The sequence below is a fragment of the Pituophis catenifer genome, unplaced genomic scaffold (genome assembly GCF_029215685.1).
Source record: "Pituophis catenifer annectens isolate HBS135680 unplaced genomic scaffold, rPitCat1.0.hap2 SCAF_14, whole genome shotgun sequence".
Classification (NCBI taxonomy): domain Eukaryota; kingdom Metazoa; phylum Chordata; class Lepidosauria; order Squamata; family Colubridae; genus Pituophis; species Pituophis catenifer.
Window position 1 is genome coordinate 14,902,336 of NW_027256894.1, and position 16,273 is coordinate 14,918,608.

The 16,273-nt window shown below is 43.6% G+C and overlaps 1 protein-coding gene across 1 annotated transcript in view; it reads right to left on the reverse strand.

Moving 5' to 3' along the window:
- EFL1 (elongation factor like GTPase 1) overlaps positions 1–16,273 on the reverse strand; it is a 66,679-nt gene that overhangs the window by 27,749 nt on the left and 22,657 nt on the right. Inside the window, exons 14-15 of the mRNA XM_070953331.1 lie at positions 15,788–15,966; positions 13,577–13,712 (exon numbers count right to left, since the gene is read on the reverse strand). Coding sequence (XP_070809432.1) covers positions 13,577–13,712; positions 15,788–15,966 — 315 coding nt within the window. The remainder of the gene's footprint in view (positions 1–13,576; positions 13,713–15,787; positions 15,967–16,273) is intronic.

Sequence of the window (16,273 nt, forward strand, 5' to 3'; positions counted from 1 at the left end):
TTTCCTTTACGTGGTGTGATATGGCCAAAACCACATTGTCTTTGAGGTCACTTCAGTCTTGGGGACTTAGCTTAACAAGGAGAGCCAAGTGCCATACAGTCTGCAGACTTTTATTATTATTATTATTATTATTATTATTATTATTATTATTATTATTATTATTATTATTATTTACTTTATTCATTAAACATGAAACTCAGTCAACTGAACATTCAAAAATGCATCACAAATACCACTGAGTGGTGCTAATGGTTGATACGGGTTGCTGCCAGCGTCTTAGGTATCAACCAAGTATCTTCTTAAGATGTACAATGTTCTAAGTAGTGCAGTTTTTTGCAGTTCTGCTGGTGTTATTGCAGGAAGCTGTAATTTGCTGATGTATCTTATAAAATTCTTGGACATGGTACCAAGTGCCCCGATGATTAGGTATCACTGTTATTTATTATTAAATAAATAACATCATCATCATCATCATCATCATCATCATCATCATCATCATTTTAACGCTGACAAAGTTTAAAAGGAAAGCATTCATGGGGAATAATGCACATGTGAGCGGGTTTTTGAAGATCAATGTCAAAATTTAACCCCCTTGAGAGAAAAACCACAGCAAGAGCTGTGATGGCGCAGTGGTTAGAAGGCAGCATTGCAGGCTAAATCTGCCGACTGCCAGCAGTTCGATCCTGACTGGCTCGAAATTTACTCAGCCTTCCATCCTTCCCAGGTGGGTAAAATGAGGACCAAGGTTGTTGGGGGCAAACATGCTGACTCTGTAAACTGCTTAGAGAGGGCTGTAAAAGCACTATGAAGCGATATATAAGTCTAAGTGCTATTGCTAAGAGTGATGCTTCGATACACTTTGATAAAACAGCAGTATTATTATCTTGCATTTCATTATTGCATTAAAGCACAAACATCCAGATTTTAGCAACCTTTTCAGCAGAGATTGCAGCAGGTTATTTTACTAATAGACGGAACTAACAAAATGAAATTTTGTTGATTGCATAGGTCAGGGTGACAATCTTCAAACTGCATGAACATTTTTCAGAGTGAACCTCTTACTAGTTGGGGGGAAAAAAGCCCACTCATTATGGTAATTGGGTTTTTACTTACTATACTAAGATTTTAAATTTATTTAGAGCCGAGGTGGCGCAGTGGTTAGAGTGCAGTACTGCAGGCTACTTCAGCTGACTGCTAGCTGCAGTTCAGCAGTTCAAATCTCAGCAGGCTCGAGGTTGACTCAGCCTTCCAGCCTTCCAAGATGGGTAAAATGAGGGTCCAAATTGTTGGGGGCAATAGGCTGACTCTGGAAACCGCTTAGAGAGGGCTGTAAAGCACTGTGAAGTGCTTTAGCAAGTGGAATAGAATAGAATAGAATAGAATAGAATAGAATAGAATAGAATAGAATAGAGTAGAGTAGAGTAGAGTAGAGTAGAGTAGAGTAGAGTAGAGTAGAGTAGAGTAGAGTAGAGTAGAGTAGAATTAGCATAGCATAGCATAGCATAGCATAGCATAGCATAGCATAGCATAGCATAGCATAGCATAGCATAGCATAGCATAGCATAGCAGTGGTTAGAGTGCAGTACTGCAGGCTCCTTCTGACTTCTAGCTGCAGTTCAGCAGTTCAAATCTCACCAGGCTCGAGGTTGACTCATCCTTCCATCCTTCCGAGGACCCAGATTGTGGAGGGCAAGAGGCTGACTCTGTAAACTGCTTAGAGAGGGCTGTAAAAGCACTATGAAGCAGTATATAAGTCTAACTGCTATTGCTATGATCTGCTCTACTAGCCATGACGACGTGATTCATATTTAATATTAAACTACAGCACTAAGTCGGAAAAAACCCCAAAAAACTATTTTGGCTGAGCTATGTGTGAAGCACATCACCCTCCAAGTTTTAATAACCTTCACTTCATTCAGTGAATCTCAGAAGCAATTCCATATCTCAGTTCTCAATTAAAAAGGCACGTTACAAAACAATTCCATGTTATTAAAATTCCAAATGTCATTATCTTCAAGTGCAACCTTTAAGGGATTGTGCTGTTAAAAGCTTCAAAAGAGCAGCAGGTAAGCACTTGCCATAGTTTTGAATCTCTGAGGTACCACTGTAGTTGCTCGGCACCAAAAAAAAAAAAAAAAGTGTTCTAAAGACATTTTTTTTTTTGTTTTAAGAATGTATACCCCACCTTTCAATCACAAGTTTTCCTGAAAAATAGAACAGTAGAAATAGAACAATAGAACATTTTTAATGAAGCAGAGTTATATCATGCTGCTGGCATTTTCTATTAATAGGTCGACAAGAGAAAGATTTTCCCCAAATAACACATTTTTGGTAAAACTGGGTAATATTTTATTGTGACATTTTAGAATTATGATGAGAGAGGGGGGAATACACATATAGGAGGTGTGTGTATATACAAAATATATCAAACAGAATCTATATATACAATTCTCTCTGAATGATATCTGCTTATTTAGTGTATAAAGATGGAATATATACTGTATTTTTCGGAATATAAGATGCACCGGAGTATAAGATGCACCTTAGTTTTTGGGGAGGAAAATAAGAAAACAGTTGATTGATGGGTGAATTGGCCTCCCGGAATACCCCCAATCAGCTGTTCCCAGAGGTGAATTTTAGCAACAGGTTCCTTGGTTGTGAGCTCTGTGCCTTGCTTTTTTTTTCTGCCTCTGAAACTTCTGAAACTCTGTTTCAGAAAAAAACTTTCTTTTCTGCCTCTGAAAGCCTCCGAAACAGAGCTTCAGAACAAAAGCCTCTGAAGCTCTGTTTGGAGGCTTTTTTTCTGAAGCTGTTTGAGGGCTTCTTTTCTGAAGCTCTGTTTGGAGGCTTTTTTCTCGAAGCTTCGTTTCTGATGCTTTTTTCAGCCTCTGAGACCTCCGTTTGAGAAGCTGGGCGGGGCTACATTCAGAGTATAAGACACACCCAGATTTTCACCCTCTTTTTGGGGGGGAAAAAGGTGTGTCTTATACTCGGATACGGTATTTTTTTATATGTATACTGTTCACAATCAAATCCTTTTAAGAAACACAATCCTAACCAACTGTTGGGCAACCTTCTTCATACTGAACATCACACTTGCCCTTAAAGTGATAAGTGAGGGGGGAACCATGCGAAGAAAGTGGGGTGCCCCTGGAAAAAAAAATCAACTTGTAATTTATTATAAATTCATTAAATAGATAACGCTATCCTTTCCACGTCAATACAATTTTCCTACTGCCATGCTGAATATTTATCAAAGCGCTGACACTACAGGTGGGCAGTTCGGTGTTAAGTAAAGGATGAAAGGAAGGATGATGAAAAATACCAACTCATGCTGACTTCTAATGGAAGTTTCATCTTATCAGGCACCCCCTCAAATTGCAGGTCCATAACCTTTTCTCATTTAAAAAGTTACTGGGATTGGAGGGAGACAGATAGGAGGTTCAGGAGGGCTTACACCGTTCATGCCAGCAAAAGACAGCTTGAGATGTTCTACTGAAAGAACCAGGCAGGAAGGAAGTGAGCCGTTTCTGCATTCTGTGCTGCTTCCAGTTCTCGGACAAAGAAATGTCGGACATGATATCCTCTATTTCAAAATAGAAGTTTATGTTGACAGAGCATGAATTTCGCTAGAAGTGCAGCCCCACAGAAGAAGGTCAAGACCTCTGCTGTGGTAAAGTAAAAGTTTCAAATAGTTTTGAAATAGTTTTCAATACTTTTCAAATAGCTATAAAGGTACAGGTAAAGGTTCCCCTCGCACATATGTGCTACTTGTTCCCATCTCTAGGGGGCAGGTGCTCATCTCCGTTTCAAAGCCGAAGAGCCAGCGCTGTCCGAAGACGTCTCCGTGGTCATGTGGCCGGCATGACTTAACGCCAAAGGCGCACGGAACGCTGTTACCCTCCCACTAAAGGTGGTCCCTATTTTTCTACTTGCATTTTTTATGTGCTTTCGAACTGCTAGGTTGGCAGAAGCTGGGACAAGTAATGGGAGCTCACCCCGTTACATGGCACTAGGGATTCGAACTGCTGAACTGCCAACCTTTCAATTGACAAGCTCAGCGTCTTAGCCACTGAGCCACCGTGTCCCTGACTTATGTTGACAGAGCACTAATTTTGCTAGAAGTGCGGCCCCACAGAAGAAGGTAAAGACGTCTGCTGAAGCACCCCAATAATTACAGAAAAGCAGATTCTGAATTGTTAGGTTGGGAGTGTTAGGAAAAACTCCTGTCGTAAGAGCAGTTTTAGAGTAAATGGGCTGATTTAATTCTCATGAATGAAGGGAAAATGTACGCGTCCCAGGATAATGTTGCAAGACCCAATCGGTCACCGGGACCAGAGGTTTTAATCTTCTGAGCTTTCGGACTCTTGCTGGAGCCCATCCTCAGGAGCTCCAGCACAAGTCCAAAAACTCGGAACAGCAAACCTCTGTTCCCAGTGAACATTGGATCCTGATCAGTGATGGAATTCCATTTTTTTTTACTACCGGTTCTGTGGGCATGGCTTGGTGGGTGTGGCAGAGAAAAGATATTGCAAAATCCCCATTCCCTCCCCACTCTGGGGCCAGCCAGAGGTGGTATTTGCCGGTTCTCCGAACTACTCAAAATTTCCGCTACGGGTTCTCCAGAACCTGTCAGAACCTGCTGAATAGCACCCCTGATCCTGATTTAATCATCCAAAGAAATGACTTTCTTTCCATTAATCATCCAAAGAAATGACTTTCCGTTCCATTCTTTCCACGACGTTTCCATTTATTCGATGTATGAAACCGGTAAAGGCAGCTATTTAGAGGGAACACTTTTAATTTTAATTCCTGCACGGAGAGGGGTGGGACACGATGTCCTAAAGAATCCTTTCCAACTTGCGTATACGTATGTGTGTTCTTAGTGTGCTTATGCCACTTTTGCCTTCTGCCCAAAACATTTAGTCACTGCTTCTCTCTCTACCAACTGCAGAAAGGTGTGATGCGCACTAAAATAGAGCAGCTGTCATCACATTAACACATGTAATAGAAAACTTCCCCTGGCAAAACTAGTCATCAAAGCAGATTAAAATACCAGCCTCTGACAAGATACTCGCAGCCTTCTCTTCGAGGTGCCAGCGTTACAAGAGGTTGTGCTAAGCTGGTGACAATACGAATGTATTTTCTGTGGTGGGAAGGAAAATCAGTTCCGTGTCCTTTTGACGCATGAGACTGTACCGAATCGAGTCCGTTCCCTGAATTTAAGGGACAGAAAAGGAAAGGGGAAAAAAGAGGAAGGTAGGGCGATGAAATTGCTACCTATTTTTCGAGAAACGGCAGTTCCCATTTCTTAGAAAAGGAGGAGGTGACAGAAGAAGAAAATGAAATGTGTGATGCACGACCAAAGCGGCAGCCCCAAAGAAGGAAGAGTGGAGAGAATGTCAGACACCCCAAAATAAAAAAAGGCAAAACAGATGCGGGTGGAAACTACAACACAGGTAATCCTCGACCACAATGGAGCCCCAAAATATTTGTTGCCAAGCAAGGCACTTAGTAAAACCACACCTAGAATACTGCATCCAGTTTTGGTCACCACACTATAAAAAAGATGTTGAGACTCTACAAAAGGTGCAGAGAAGAGCAACGAAGATGATTAGGGGACTGGAAACTAAAACATACGATGAACGGTTGCAGGACCTGGGCATGGCTAGTCTAGCGAAGAGAAGGACCAGGGGAGACGTGATAGCAGCCTTCTAATATTTGATGGGCTGCCACAGAGAGGAGGAGGTCAAGTTATTCTCCAAAGCACATGAAGGCCAGACAAGGAATAATGGATGGAAACTGACCAAGGAGAGATTCAACCTGGAAATAAGGAGAAATTTCCTGACAGTGAGAACAATCAACCAATGGAACAGAAGTTGCCTTCGGAAGTTGTGGGAGCTTCATCACTGGAGGCTTTCAAGAAGAGACTGGATTGCCATCTGTCAGAAATGGTGCCGGGGTCTCCTGCTTGGGTGGGTGGGGGTTGGACTAGATGACCTAGAAGGTCCCTTCCAACTCTCCAAATCCTAATCCTAATCCTAATCTAATATAATCTAATCTGAGCTTTGCCCCATTTTATGACCTTTTTCACCACAGCTGTTAAACGAATCACTGCAGTCGTTAAGCGAATCATGCAGTCGTTAAGCAAATCTGGATTCCCCCCCCCCCTTTGACTTTGCTTGTTGGAAGCCAGTTGTGTTCACATGATCCCTGGGACAGAGTAATTGTCATAAATACACACTAACTGCCAAGCGCCCAAATTCTGATCATGTGCCCATGGGGATGCTGCAACGGTCATAAGGGTGAACACCAGTTGTAAGTCACTTTTTTTCAGTGCTGTTCAACTGGTCACTAAACAAACGGGTATAAACTGAGAACTACCTACACCCCACAAACAACACTGTTCACTTCCACAGTTGAAAGAATCTACTGCCTGATTCACAGCTGCCTTCAGATAAGGCTGCCAGGAACTGCCAATCCTAAAAGTTAAACACAATCAGAGAATAGAGTTAGAGCAGGGGTCAGCAATCTGAGGCTCTGGAGCCACATGTGGCTCTTTTATCCTTCTGCTGCGGCTCCCTGTTGCTGGTCGGCTCCACGATCGATAGGGCTTTTGGTTAGGACAGGCAGCGGAAAAAGGACGCCACACTAGGAGGAGACTATGATGGGGGAACCGGACTTCTGGTCCGCTCCAGAATTGAATGGGGGATTCTGGTTAGGACCTTTGTGGCTCTTTGAGTGTTTAAGGTTACCAACCCCTGAATTAGAGAATAAGGAGCCTGACACAGTTTGCGGATGGGGGCTTTTTATTTTATTTTATTTTATTATTTTATTTTATGAGGACCAAATTGTTGGGGACCATGATTCTGTAAACCGCTTAGAGAAAGCTGTAAAGCATTGTGAAGCGGTATATAAATTTAAGTGCTATTGCTATTGCTATATTATTTTATTTTATTATTTTATTTTATGAGGACCCAGATTGTTGGCGAAAATAGGATGACTCTGTAAGCTGCAGATGTATGTAAAGCACTGTGAAACGGTATGTAAGTCTAAGTGCTATTGCTTTATTTTATTTTTTTTAATTTTGATTTATATGCCGCCCTTCTCCGGAGACTCAGGGCGGCTTACAATGTGCTCAGCAATAACCTTCATCCTTTTGAATGTTTATACAAAGTCAGCTTATTGCCCCCACAAACTGGGTCCTCAATTTACCTACCTTAGAAAGGATGGAAGGCTGAGTCAACCTTGAGCCTTGGCGAGATTCGAACCTGCAGTAATTGCAGGCAGCTGTTCTTAATAACCAGCTTAATAACAGGGTGCCTTAGACCACTGTACTACCAAGGCTCTTATTATTTTATTTTACTATTTTATTATTTCATTTCACTATTTTATCATTTCATTTTCCTTTCAAATAGGAACTATTCAAATTCAGAAGGCCAAGCTGTGGAGAGCTTTTATTAGCCATGCCGGCTGAATGTAACGCCCGTATTTTGCAAAGCTGCGCATCTCCGCTTGTATAAGTAGGAAGCGGTGCCTTAAATCCTGCTCAGGGTTGCAACAGGCAGTTGGAACAGATTCTCAGTCCGATGAATCAGAGCCTCTTAAAATCTCCAAAGATAACATGATCGGAAGGCACACACATGTACATTTGCCCGGCAAAAAACGCAACGAAACCCCAAGCCTTCACGTTGGCAGGCAAAACTAACAAAGAGAAGCAGCTTGAACTGCGCAGAGATAATGCCCAACATATAATTTCCTTCTAAAATAAAAAAATAAAAAAAGCAAAGGCCACTAAAGCTTGATATTTTAACAACCACCCAAAAGACAGAGGGGGTGGATGAAATTTAACTGTGTGTTGAGAATCAGGGGTAGGCTTCAAAAATTTTAGCAAGGGGTTCTCTGCCCGGTTGCTGGGTGGGTGTGGCCATGGTGGGTGTAGCCTAGTCGGCCTCCTGCACCACAGTCGGGGGAAGGGCATTTTTGCCTTCCCCGGGCTCCAGAGGCTTTCCTTGAGACTCGGGCAGGGCGAAAACAACCTCCCCAGGCTCCGGAGGCCCCCTAGTGGAAGGAAATGGGCCCGTTTCCCGAACTTCCGGTAGACCCGTTTTTCTGGCAGTCTCCATGCGCGCCCTGCACTTACCTGCATCCAAAACGGGCCGCGTGGGTATTCCTGGGAGGGAAGGGGCCAGCCAGGAGTGGGATTTGGGGGTTCTCCGAACTGCACAGAATCTTAGCTAGAGGTTCTCCCAAACCCCTGCGAACTCTCAGCAGCCCCACCCCTGGTGAGAATGTCTTATTTTTCATTTTGCAACTGCAAAGATTAGACCTAAAGATGAAAGGTGGAAGGAAAAGGGAGAACGAAGAAGGAAGGATGAATACCTTCCTTGGTATTCAAGGCTCCAAGGAAGAGCCTTGGTAGTACAGTGGTCTAAGGCACCCTGTTATTAAGCTGGTTATTAAGACCAGCTGCCTGCAATTACTGCAGGTTCGAATCTCGCCAAGGCTCAAGGTTGACTCAGCCTTCCATCCTTTCTAAGGTAGGTAAATTGAGGACCCAGTTGTGGGGGCAATAAGATGACTTTGTATAAATATACAAAAGAATGAAGGCTATTGCTTAGCGCATTGTAAGCCGCCCTGAGTCTCCAGAGAAGGGCGGCATATAAATCAATTTTTTTAAAAAAATAGCGCTAACAAGAAAGTGATTCAGGACATCCAATTGTAACGTAATTGAGGAGAAGATATGTACCTAAGGGCTCGGCTGCAGAGCCCTGGATGCTCCTTGAGCTTGGCTGTTTGCAAACAAGGGCACCAAGGACTGCAACACAACCCAATTATAAGCTTTTAAAGCTGCAATGAAGACAGCCCCCAAACCCACTAAGGTTTAACTGATTGCTCTTTCTTTTTTGTAACCGAGGGCTAATGAAATTATCTCCTTCGAAGAGAGCTGTGGCTTGGTTTCCTTTGTTTCCCACAGCCTGTTGTTTTCTTCCCGCCGCATAGCAAGCCCCTGAATCACAGTGCCCTCCTGCGTTCGTTCGCCTGTCCGTCTTGTAAGCCGAGAGAGAGAGAGACGCATCGTAAAGCTGGAATGGCCTCAAGCCGGCTTCTTTTAATAACCCAACTCCTCCATCGCAAAAAGCAAAATTAACCCACATGTTTGCACAGAAGAGCTCTGGAACAAAGAAGCCGTGGGGAAACAGTGCCACTGCTAGGCTTGGCAGAGAAGGTGGCAAGGAAGGCACCAGCCCAAGGGCCGTTTTAAAACGGAAATTCATGCTTTCTGATGCTCTCTACACTAAAGGGCAGGGGTGGGGCTGCTGGGGATTCGCAGGGGTTCGGGAGAACCTCTAGCGAAGATTCTGTGCAGTTCTGAGAACCCCCAAATCCCACTCATGGCTGGCCCCGCCCACCCCACCCCGCCCCTCCCAGGAGTCCCCACGCAGCCCATTTTGGATGCAGGCAAGTGCAAGGCCCGTGCGGAGGCTCAGGGAGGGTGAAAAACAGGCTTACCGGAAGTTCAGGAAGGCCGCCAAAGGACCTTTGGAGCCTGGGGAGGCCGTTTTCGCCCTCCCGAAGGCTCGAGGAAAGCCTCTGGAGCCTGGGGAGGCCGTTTTCGCCCTCCCAAAGGCTCGAGGAAAGCCTCTGGAGCCTGGGGAGGGCAAAAACGCCCCCCCCCGCCATGGTGCAGGAGGCCAACTAGGCCACACCCACCATGGCCACGCCCACCCAGCAACCGGGCAGAGAACCCTTTGCTAAAATTTTTGAAGCCCACCCCTGCTAAAGGGAGATTAGTATCCAAAACACCCTGGTTGTCAGAAAAGGGGACAAAAAATTTCAAAAATATGTACAGGTAGTCCTTGACTTACAACAGTTCACTTAGTGACCATTCGAAGTTGCAACGGCACTGATAAAAGGTGACTTATGACCGTTTTCCACACTAATGACCATTGCAGCATCCTCGTGGTCACGTGATTTACATTAGGATGCTTGACTCACATTTATGACGGTTGCAGTGCCCCCGGGGTCACGTGATCCCCTTTTGCGACCTTCTGATAAACAAATCAATGGGGGAAGCCAGATTCACTTAACAACCGTGTCACTAGTTTAACACCTGCGGTGGTTCGCTTAACAAATGTGGCAAGAAAAGTCGTAAAATGGGGGAAAACTCACTTAACAAATGTCTCACTCAGTACATAAGTTTGGGGCTCAACTGGTCGTAAGTTGAGGAATGCCTGTATTCAGAATTCCCTGGCTATCAGAAGGGGGGGGGGAATCCAAAAATATATATTAGATTTCCTGTATGATCGTGCGACTCAGCTGGGATCATCAGAGGCTTTTAAAAGCATTTTTCTACAACCTCTCTAGGACTCTCTGAAGGCTGGGGACAGCAAAAAACATCACTTCCTGTCCAACGAAAGTTGGAAAATGGGCTGTTTCGGACCTCCGAGGGGGTGGGGAAGGCTGTTTTCGTCCTCCTCAGATGCATAGAGAGGATCTGGAGCCAGGTGAGAAAGAAAAACGGGCCTACCGGGCCATCATGTGCCAGGAGCGGAGAAGGGAGGGGGGTTGCGCGTGCAGGGTGCGGCGCATAGAAATTATAGGTTTGGGCACGTGCACGAACCTCTCCCACTCCCCCCCTCCTGGCACACGATGGCAAAAAAGGTTAGCCATCACTGAACTAGACCATCAAAGTGAGAAACCTTTACTGATACCACCTGCAGCACAAGAACAATAAATACTTTCTTGAATCTCAAAGCAAGAAAATGGCAGGTCTATAAAATATCACTGAAAGGTTAATGCACGTCTTATGAGGGGTGGGGGGGAATTAAACTTTGAAAATGTTTGGATAGCCTAGCGATGAAAACAACAGCAAATCCATAGAAGACAGGACCCAATAAAAAACAAATGTCTTCACTCAAAATCTGATACTGAATCAGCATTAAGCTTCCCCAAAGGTCTTTAGCTGGGGTTTTTTTTTTGCGGGGGGGGGTTAATTCATCCTGAAGTTACCACTGACAGATGTTTTACATTTTAGAGACCGATACCCACATATAATACCACAAGATGGAATATCCAGTATCTCTCCCTGCAAACGAAGAATTGCCAACAGCATTCCTCATTTTCAGTGGCCTAGTTTCCTGCTGCTGCTGCTTCCTCTTCTTCCTCCTCTATTTCCCCTTCTTTTAAAAATATTATGGTGCAAAAACAAAGGCACGAGAAACACTTGATGGAGTGATGGAACGGATTCATTTACCCCAAGGACAACTTCAGATGATGTGTTTGGAGCTGCCTGTGGCTTAAAAAATAAGGAAGACTTCCTCCGGTTTAGCTCAAGTCCTGGTGACTTGGTGTATATTTTGGGCTGGGCTGTTTTGGTTCTGATTTTGACCATCTTTTCTTTGTCTTAACTTTCTCACTGCTACTTTTTGGAATGAAGCTTATGGGATGTCAGCACTTTGGCTGGAAAAAGGATGGAAGCCCAGCTGCAAGTGAAAGGTTTTTTTGAAGCATCAATGCCTATGCCAGGGGTCAGCAACATGTGGCTCTTTCAGTCTTCTGCTGCGGCTCCGTCACTCAAAATATGTCATAACCGTCAATGTGCGACACCCGCTGGCACGCAATTTATTGAGCTTTTCAACCCCCGGTTGGCCAACCATGGATAAATCCAAGAAAAGAAAAGTTTCAGAAGAATACAGAAGGTTTAATTCAACTACTTATGCTAGTTTTGTGGCCGCTCAAGAAATAGTCAGGCACGGGAAGGGTTTTGTGGCTCCCGGTGTTTTCTTTTCGGTGGGAAACGGGTCCAAATGGCTCTTTGAATGTTTAAGGTTGCAGACCCCTGGCCTATGCTAACCCTAGGCTCTAAAACATTAAACTATAAGACAATGCTCGGGGGTTTTTGGGAGATCAAAATCTATCACTTATAAGGTCTCATAAAATCCAAATTCCAGCCAATGTTTTTTTTTTAAAAAAAAAACCAGAACGCTACTAAGAGCACAAAGTTTTCCCAAAACTACCTAAGCAAAACCAGTTTTGATAAAATCGTGCTGATATTCATAATTTTCTCCAACGCTGATGAAAAGAAATGAGAATCACATGGTTTCCAAGACAGCGTTCTCAAATCAAATGGGTTGGGGGAAAAAGACATCTGGAAAGGATTTCAAGTTTCCATGGTAAACAAGGAGTTGGAAGGTAAATTTAGTTTCCCACATCTTTTAGAAGGAAGTAAAAATTTACTTTTAACATACATAAAACAGAACAACAGACTTGGAAAACGTAGTACACAATTCACATTAAGTACGGTATATAAGAAACTGGATCACTTTCAATGCTTGTGTTAACATTTAGCCAAGTTTAAAGTTTCTTATCTGTTCAATTACTGGTTACATTAGCCTCGTGTCCTTCAGATGCAATAGGACTATAGTTCCCAGAATTCCTTGGCAACACAGACATACATACTACAAGGGAACCTGGGTTAGATAGTAAGCAGCCACTTCACTCTGAAATCAGTTCCAATTACAATGGTATTTCAATTAATCGTTAATTGGTTCCAGGAGGTATGTTGAATACCAAAAACGATGAGTGCCAAACAAAATTTTTCCCATAAGGAATGATGTAGTGAGTCACAAGGCAGCCAACAGCGACAAGTTCTAGCTTGTGCGTTGAGTACCAAACAAACAATGAGTACCACGACAACATTTTCACATGAAAAATGCCTTGGGTACCAAATCTGATCAGTTTCAAACCAGTTGAGTACCAAGTTACACCTGTATTTAATCACGTGCGAAGTTGCCGTTACCCTTTGATAATGAGAATTTTCATTACCGTTTTTAACTCTTTGGTTAAGCTGTATGTTGTCCTGATTAATTTTATTATAAGGATTTTCAGGGCTAAATCGGAGTGGTGCGGTGGCCTAGAGGTGGAGTTCTCGTCTCACAATCAGGAGGCTGTGAGTTCGATCCTACGTAGAGGCAGATATTTTTCTCTCTCTGGGCACAATGAGAATATGGTATATCTGCTGAACAAAACTCCACATTGGCAACAGGAAGGGCATCGGGCCAGTAAACACTCTGCTAGCTCCCTTCAGAATCCCCCAGATTCCACCCCTCAAGGGATTATGGGATTGTTAAAAGAAGATGATGATTTTCAGGGCTAAAACATACTGGAAACCTTTCTGGCTAAGGGACAGTAGAGATACAACAGTGGTTTTATCTACAGTGAACTATATAAACATATACGGGGTTAAGTACCTTTACAGTTACTGATAGATGGAGATAACAAGAAGGCTTGAGGAGGAAGGAACGCTTTCTAATGGCTTCCTTTATATAGGCAGCTTCTGGACCATTCTGCTGCCTCATTCTGTTGCATCAGCTTTCGTTTGACTCAGCTTACAACTCAGTTTACAACTGTTAACTCTTTCATACCCCTGTAATTTATCCTATCCATCCAAAGAGAGTTTTCAACTATGAAGAAGTCATGGGTTTGTGGGTATCATTAGGCTTGCTCTGAGAATGCCTGTCTTGACTGTGTGATAGTCACGGAAGACACAATGGAAAAAAATTAGTTCACCTACCGAGCACATTCCCCGAGGGCACTTCCTGTAATTCTTCCAGCTCTCTCCCCATTAATAAATAGAGATCCTCCAACGTGCAGCAAGCTAAATGAGGCACGGATGGCAGACCTTCAGCAGGAGAACATCCCGGAGGAAGCTAATGGGGAAAAGAAGAAAAAAAGAGTCACTCAAGAACTGCTGATTTCTAGGAGATTTCAGCAAAGCTTTTCCCAAAGCAGATGTCACTTACACCGAACAAACAAGGGTATTTTCTGAGTTTTTATGCCAAGAGAAATGGCGAGAGAAAGGGGAATGTTGTCAACTTTTGGTAAGCCAGAAGACCTAACAGTAGATTTTATTCTTGCTCCTGTGCAGGAGAGGAGAGGAAATTGTGCAAGTAAAGGATACAGGCAGTCCTTGACTTACAACAGTTCGCTTAATGACCGAAAAATGGCCTTAAGTCACTTTTTTCAATGCCATTGTACAATGGCACTGAAAAAAGCGACTTATGGCCATTTTTCACACTTATGACCTCCTCGTGGTCATGTGATTTATATCTGACTGCTTGACAACTGACTCACATTTATGACGGTGCCTGGGTCCTGGGGTCATGTGATCACCTTTGGCAACCTCCTGATGAGCGAAGTCAATGGGAAAACCAGATTCACTTAACAACTGTGTTACCAATTTAACAACGGCAAGTGATTCATTTAACAAACGTGGCAAGAAAATTCATAAAATGGGCAAAAGTCACTGAACAAAATGTTTCTTTCACTTAGCAACATAAATTTTGGGCTCAGTTGTGGTCGTAAATTGAGGATTACCTGTATAACATTGATTTCTTTTTCAAGTCAGGTTCAACCCATGAGGAATATCTTGGTTATACAGGTAGTCCTCTAATTACGACCCCACAATTGAGCCCAAAATTTCTGTTGTTAAGTGAGACATTTGTTAAGTGACTTTGCCCCCATTTTATGACCTTTCTTGCCACAGCTGTTAAGTGAACCTTTGTAGTTGATAAATTGGTAACCCAGTGAAGTGAATCGGGCTCCCCCATTGACTTTGCCCGTCAGAAGGTCGCAAAAGCGGATCACATCATAAATATGAACTAATTGCAACCGTTAAATATGAACTAATAGCCAAGCATCTGATTTTTGACCATGTGACCCTGGGGATCCTGCAAGGGTCGCTAAGTGTGAAAAACGGTCACTTTTTTCAATCCTGTTGTAATTTGGTCACTAAATGAATTGTTGTAAGTCGAGGATTACCTGTATACATTCACTTACTTGGCAGCAACATGAATGTGCTTGGTCACTGCCTTATCTTAATGTGTGTGTGTGTTTTTTTTAATTTCTCAAACTATTTTACAGCCCTGGGATATTCTCGTGGTTTCTTACTGAAAGCCTAATCTTGCTTAGTTCTTTGAAATCAGCTAAGATAGCTTGGTGCTGACTTGGACAGAACCCATGAGTGAATATTTTAGGGGGAAAAGAGCTAAAAAGGAATCTATTACATCGTCAAGGGCCTGAAGCCTCATTTTATCCCTTGAAACCTCCAAACCTCCCTTCAAAACAGGGACTTTGTCTACTTTTGGAGAGTTGTCCTCAACTGTCTGGGCAAAATGTAGGGTGGCCCTCAGAAAGACATTTCTGATGTAGATCCAAGTCATCACAGATAGCCAGGGATGGGCTGCTGGGGGTTGGAGGAGTTCGGGAGAACCTCTAGCTAAGATTCTGTGCAGTTCAGAGAACCCCCAAATCCCACTTCTGGCTGGCCCCGCCTGCCCCACCATGCCTCTCCCAGGAGTCCCCATGCGGCCCGTTTTGGATGCAGATAAGTTCAGGACACGTGTGGAGGCTCAGGGAGGGCGAAAACCCGGCTTACTGGAAGTTTGGGAAGGCCGGAAACAGGCCGGTTTCCAGCCTCCAGAGAGTCTCTGGAACCTGGGGAGGCTGTTTTCGCCCTCCTGGAGGCTCGAAAAAAGCCTCTGGAGCCCAGGGAGGGCAAAAATGCCCCCACCCCCCCGCAATGGTGCAGGAGGCCAACTAGGCCACGCCACCATGGCCACGCCCACCCAGCAACCAGGCAGAGAACCCCTTGGTAAAATTTTTGAAATCCACTCCTGCAAATAGCATGGATTCCTACTTCAGCCACTCTTCAAAAGGTAGGAAAAAATGGAGGTCATCCTAATAGGGAAAGTTTAGGTATATACATAACATCTCAGCAGCTTACCTTGTGCAGGGACTCCGCGGGATCATATTTCGGTCCAAGGACAAAGAGCTTTTGCCCCTTTTTCACAACACCGCTGAAGACCCTCGCAAAAGCAATGAAGGCTTCCTTGGCTTCTGTCTCTTCTCTCTCAGTAGTCACGATGTTGGTCTCCGATTGAATAGTGGACAGCTGGTTATCCCCTGATGGAGGGAGGAATAATATTCCATGTTGGAAATTGGAAAAGTGACACTGTTTTTTTTTTTTTTTTTTTTTTGCATGTCAGTGAATGGGCGTCGGAAATGTTATATATATGTTTGGAAAAAGGCAGTGGTTCCTATTAATTGGAGGATGCAGCTTTGTCTGTTATTATGGCAGAAATTTTGTGATATCTTACAATAATCACTTGTATTGTTTATGTCCCAAAGGTGCTTTTTCAGGAGGCAACTGGACTTTTTTTAAAAAAAAAAATTGATTTATATGCCGCCCTTCTCCGGAGACTCAGGGCGG